Consider the following 6,611-nt stretch of genomic DNA (forward strand, 5'->3'; position numbering starts at 1 on the left):
TGTTGTAGTTGTTATTTCACTAACAAGTTGTGTTAATTGATTATAATTGTTAATTATCGTTTAAGTAATATTGAAAAATTAGCATTAATTAAGAAGGGGACATTGACTATTCTAATGCATTGTAAACAATGCTTTTTTTATACTTACACATACTTGCTAAAATAGTTCTATTTTAAATTCAAAATTGCTTTGTTATAAAATTTCTACGCTCCAATTGTGTTAAATTTTGTTATTTGTTTACACTTTGTTGTGTGTTGCTGGCAACATGTTGCTAAACATGTTAATTGTAAATATTGTAATCAGGTGTTCGAATGCACAGAAAGATTCATACATACTTACATGTTGATGCATTAAAAATTGTTAAATATTAAATAAAGTCTAGACTATAGACTAGACTATAGACTAGACTATAGACTAGACTATAGACTAGACTATAGACTAGACTATAGACTAGACTATAGACTAGACTATAGACTAGACTATAGACTAGACTATAGACTAGACTATAGACTAGACTATAGACTAGACTATAGACTAGACTATAGACTAGACTATAGACTAGACTATAGACTAGACTATAGACTAGACTATAGACTAGACTATAGACTAGACTATAGACTAGACTATAGACTAGACTATAGACTAGACTATAGACTAGACTATAGACTAGACTATAGACTAGACTATAGACTAGACTATAGACTAGACTATAGACTAGACTATAGACTAGACTATAGACTAGACTATAGACTAGACTATAGACTAGACTATAGACTAGACTATAGACTAGACTATGACTAGACTATAGACTAGACTATAGACTAGACTATAGACTAGACTATAGACTAGACTATAGACTAGACTATAGACTAGACTATAGACTAGACTATAGACTAGACTATAGACTAGACCATAGACTAGACTATAGGCTAGACTATAGACTAGACTATAGACTAGACTATAGACTAGACTATAGACTAGACTATAGACTAGACTATAGACTAGACTATAGACTAGACTATAGACTAGACTATAGACTAGACTATAGACTAGACTATAGACTAGACTATAGACTAGACTATAGACTAGACTATAGACTAGACTATAGACTAGACTATAGACTAGACTATAGACTAGACTATAGACTAGACTATAGACTAGACTATAGACTAGACTATAGACTAGACTATAGACTAGACTATAGACTAGACTATACTAGACTATAGACTAGACTATAGACTAGACTATAGACTAGACTATAGACTAGACTATAGACTAGACTATAGACTAGACTATAGACTAGACTATAGACTAGACTATAGACTAGACTATAGACTAGACTATAGACTAGACTATAGACTAGACTATAGACTAGACTATAGACTAGACTAGACTATAGACTAGACTATAGACTAGACTATAGACTAGACTATAGACTAGACTATAGACTAGACTATAGACTAGACTATAGACTAGACTATAGACTAGACTATAGACTAGACTATAGACTAGACTATAGACTAGACTATAGACTAGACTATAGACTAGACTATAGACTAGACTATAGTCTAGACTAGACTATAGTCTAGACTAGACTATAGACTAGACTATAGACTAGACTATAGACTAGACTATAGACTAGACTATAGACTAGACTATAGACTAGACTATAGACTAGACTATAGACTAGACTATAGACTAGACTATAGACTAGACTATAGACTAGACTATAGACTAGACTATAGACTAGACTATAGACTAGACTATAGACTAGACTATAGACTAGACTATAGACTAGACTATAGTCTAGACTAGACTATAGACTAGACTATAGTCTAGACTAGACTATAGACTAGACTATAGACTAGACTATAGACTAGACTATAGACTAGACTATAGACTAGACTATAGACTAGACTATAGACTAGACTATAGTCTAGACTAGACTATAGACTAGACTATAGACTAGACTATAGACTAGATAGACTAGACTGTAGACTAGACTATAGACTAGACTATAGACTAGACTATAGACTAGACTATAGACTAGACTATAGACTAGACTATAGACTAGACTATAGACTAGACTATAGACTAGACTATAGACTAGACTATAGACTAGACTATAGACTAGACTATAGACTAGACTATAGACTAGACTATAGACTAGACTATAGACTAGACTATAGACTAGACTATAGACTAGACTATAGACTAGACTATAGACTAGACTATAGACTAGACTATAGACTAGACTATAGACTAGACTATAGACTAGACTATAGACTAGACTATAGACTAGACTATAGACTAGACTATAGACTAGACTATAGACTAGACTATAGACTAGACTATAGACTAGACTATAGACTAGACTGTAGCCTAGACTATAGACTAGACTATAGACTAGACTATAGACTAGACTGTAGCCTAGACTATAGACTAGACTATAGACTAGACTATAGACTAGACTATAGACTAGACTATAGACTAGACTAGACTATAGACTAGACTATAGACTAGACTATAGACTAGACTATAGACTAGACTATAGACTAGACTATAGACTAGACTATAGACTAGACTATAGACTAGACTATAGACTAGACTATAGACTAGACTATAGACTAGACTATAGACTAGACTATAGACTAGACTATAGACTAGACTATAGACTAGACTATAGACTAGACTATAGACTAGACTATAGACTAGACTATAGACTAGACTATAGACTAGACTATAGACTAGACTATAGACTAGACTATAGACTAGACTATAGACTAGACTATAGACTAGACTATAGACTAGACTATAGACTAGACTATAGACTAGACTAGACTAGACTATAGACTAGACTATAGACTAGACTATAGACTAGACTGTAGACTAGACTATAGACTAGACTATAGACTAGACTATAGACTAGACTATAGACTAGACTATAGACTAGACTATAGACTAGACTATAGACTAGACTATAGACTAGACTATAGACTAGACTATAGACTAGACTATAGACTAGACTATAGACTAGACTATAGACTAGACTATAGACTAGACTATAGACTAGACTATATACTAGACTATAGACTAGACAATAGACTAGACTATAGACTAGACTATAGACTAGACTATAGACTAGACTATAGACTAGCCTATAGACTAGACTATAGACTAGACTATAGACTAGACTATAGACTAGACTATAGACTAGACTATAGACTAGACTATAGACTAGACTATAGACTAGACTATAGACTAGACTATAGACTAGACTATAGACTAGACTATAGACTAGACTATAGACTAGACTATAGGCTAGACTATAGACTAGACTATAGACTAGACTATAGACTAGACTATAGACTAGACTATAGACTAGACTATAGACTAGACTATAGACTAGACTATAGACTAGACTAGACTATAGACTAGACTAGACTATAGACTAGACTATAGACTAGACTATAGACTAGACTATAGACTAGACTATAGACTAGACTATAGACTAGACTATAGACTGGACTATAGACTAGACTATAGACTAGACTATAGACTAGACTATAGACTAGACTATTTATGTAGTGTATTAGATAGTGTAAAGACCAGACTATAGTTCAGTATCGATTAGATTATTACTCTTAAACTTTAGCTAAGCTTCTGTTTTAACTTATTTGTTCAAAATGTTTATTTTAAATTTAAAATCAATGAAAACAAGAAAGCATTTTTTTAATAAATATTTTATATATTTTTTATTTTTTATATAATTTTTTTTAACATTTTTTAATTTTTTTTGTTTTTCTATAATTTTTTTATAAAAATTTCCTAAAACTAAAATATGTATATGACACAATGCGATGTGAATTTCAAAAAAGTTTTAAAACATTTTTTAACAAAACTAAAAGTTTTTTTTAACTAAAATAATAAAAATATACTTTTTAGAACAAATGTTTGCCAAGCAGTCAATATGACTGAGGAATAAAGAAAATTAAAAAAAAAAGAAATTAAAAATGAAAATAAAAAAAGAAAAAACTTAAAACTAAATGCAAATAATGATGTAAATTTTTTACTTAAGTTAAATTATATAAAATAAAGGAAATAATGATTTAATTTTTTTTTTTTTTGGAGATGGAGTTTTTTAACTGCATTTCTGTTGTGGGTTTTGGGGAAAACTTTTTCTATGAGTTTTCCTAAGACAGCTAAAAAAAAACATTGAGGCAGTTTTGGAATTTTTAGCGAAGTACTGTAAGATTTCTTTTGAAAAGAAAACATTATTTCTTTCATTTACATTTCTTCTTAAAGCGTCTAGGCTTATAAATTACATTGTATTTTTTTAAGGATGATGTTTTGGTTTTTGAGGAGGAGATGAGGAGAAGATTTTTTGTTAAGTGGCAGGAATTTTGTTGATTGCTTATTTTACAAGTGTTGTATTTAAGTTGATGTTGTTGTTGTTACTTTTGTTTTTTAAATGTAAAATTTACAATTCCAATTGAAATTGTTCTTGCTCCTCAATCTTCAATGATTCCACCTTCTTGCTGAGATCCGAGGGTGGTGGCACACACTTGCGGAAGGGTGTGCGTGGTGTACCTCTCATCAAACAGGTGGGTATATTAGTGGGTGGCGATTGACTCAAGGGAGATTGACGTAAATTTTTCAAAAATGCACGTTCATAAATCAATTTAGTGCCTGTAAAGAGAGTAAAAATAGAAATGGATTATGAGTAAAAAATTGTTTTTTTTTTTTTGTTGTGTTTAAGAAAAAGTTTTGTAAATGTTTTGAAATTGTCTACTACGCCATTTATCAGTTCCTATCTGTTGATATCAGTTGACCTTGTTAGGAACTGTTTTGAAGGTTTTTTGTTTTTAAGTTTTGTAATAATTGATTAGAAATTTGAGTAATTTGTTAAAGATTTTGATAAGAATTATTACTCATTGAATATAGCTTTTTTTAAAAAAAGTATTATTATTGTGATTCATGCTAGTGTTTTTGTTAAAAAATGAGTATTAACATAATTTTATTTAAAACATTTTACTTTTGAATTGCTATGATAACATTTTGTGCCATTTTAGTATAAAATTTTGAAGTGACTTTTGAGGAAGTCGTAATTTTGAGGGAAAATTGCATCAGCCATTGAACTTTAGATTTCGAAAATGCTGCATATTTGCCTTAAAGATAATAGAGGCTGATTCTTTTTTTAAATTTAAAGTAAAAAAGGGACTTGTTATAATCCATAAGACTGGAAGAAGATCTCTTAAGAATTTGAAATTTTCTTTAAAATTTTGAAATAAAATTAAAAATTTTGATAAGTTTAAGGAAATTTGAAGTTTAAACAGGTAATTTGTTGATTTTTTAATTAGATTAAAAAAAAAAAGTTATTTCAAATCAAAAATTTCTTTAAATATTTTTGATTTTAAAAGTAAAAATCATGATTTTCAAATAAAATTTCTAATATTTTTAAAGTTTTTTTTTATAACCGAAAGTTTTTTCTTAAAAAATTTCCAAATTTATACAGAATTTTGTATAAAATTGAGGAAATTTTAAATATTGAAAAATCAATTTTTATGTTTTCTTAATAAATTGTTAAATTTTTCAAAATTTTGAATCAAACATTAAACAGTTTATTTCAAAATTGTTTAACATTTTCGTTATTTTATAAGAAAATAAGAAATTTTTCAAAACTTTATAAAATTTTTCTTATTTTTTACAAATTTTGAAATAAAACTTTAACATTTTTAATAAAAACTATTTGAAAATTTAAAGAAAATTTTCAGAATTTTTTTATTTCTAAACAAAAATCGTTTAGAAATTAACAATTTCAAAACAATAACTAACCTTTCCCAACAAAAATTTTGAAATATTTAAAAAAAAATTTTCAACTTACCACCAGGTGTTGTTGAGTACAAAGTACCACCGGGTGTTGAAGAATAAACTTCCGGCATTTGGATGGGATCCGTAATGGTGATTTTCTTGGTTTTTTGTGGAACATGCATGGCTTGACGGGCAGTTGGAGAAGCAGACATGATGATTGCAGTTATTTGTTGTTACTTCTTAATTGAAAATTTAAAAAAAAACACTAAATAATTTTTTTGAATTTTTGGTATATTTTTGAAACACTTGGTGTTGTTTTTTTTTTTGGTTTTTTAGAAAAACACTTTTAAAGCTTTTGGTAAATGGTAAAAATGTTAACACTTTTTAAACCAAAAAAAATTTATTCTTTTTGTTTTAAAAATTTTTATTTAATTTATATTTTTCCTTTTGGTTTCACCCGTTTAATGACTGTTGAGAAAGTCAAAACTGAAATGTTGTTCTAATCTAAGCAGAGGTCTGCTATTTATACGAAATGCGGACGTGCCAGAATATACGAATATACTACTCTCTAACCGGCAAAATGTGTTTTTCGTTTTTACCGATACTTTTTCTCCCTCTATCTCTCTCTCACACTTTTAAGTTTCCTTGAAAACAATCTCTGAGATACAAATATATGTATCTTCTTGTTTTGTTTACAAAAACTAACCCTCGTGTTTGCTGTTTGTGGTTGTTCACACACTCACACATCCCCACAGTGGCGTGTTTTTGTATCTGTGTGTTCAAATAAAAAAAATAAAGAG

The 6,611-nt window shown here is 29.1% G+C and overlaps 1 protein-coding gene across 1 annotated transcript; it reads right to left on the reverse strand.

Annotated features, from left to right (window-relative positions):
* Nucleotides 1-4,113: 4,113 nt before the first annotated feature.
* On the reverse strand, nt 4,114-6,317 carry LOC119611135 (eukaryotic translation initiation factor 4E-binding protein 3). The gene is made up of 2 exons (XM_037966614.1): nt 5,885-6,317; nt 4,114-4,689 (listed from the first exon to the last, which is right to left on the reverse strand). The coding sequence occupies exons 1-2, from the start codon at nt 6,021-6,023 to the stop codon at nt 4,481-4,483; spliced, it is 348 nt and encodes a 115-aa protein (XP_037822542.1). The 5' UTR covers nt 6,024-6,317; the 3' UTR covers nt 4,114-4,480.
* Between the last annotated feature and the right edge of the window lie 294 nt (nt 6,318-6,611).

The sequence above is a fragment of the Lucilia sericata genome, unplaced genomic scaffold, assembly GCF_015586225.1.
Source record: "Lucilia sericata isolate MDLA Ls3-8-SP2 unplaced genomic scaffold, ASM1558622v1 Contig001371F_arrow, whole genome shotgun sequence".
NCBI lineage: Eukaryota > Metazoa > Arthropoda > Insecta > Diptera > Calliphoridae > Lucilia > Lucilia sericata.

Excerpts from the sequence above, each read along its gene's own strand:
- LOC119611135 (XM_037966614.1), bottom strand. The coding sequence starts at position 6,023 with ATGTCTGCTTCTCCAACTGCCCGTCAAGCCATGCATGTTCCACAAAAA. Across the intron at positions 4,690-5,884 it reads GTACTCAACAACACCTGGTG|GCACTAAATTGATTTATGAA; the intron begins GTAAGTTGAAAA and ends CTCTCTTTACAG.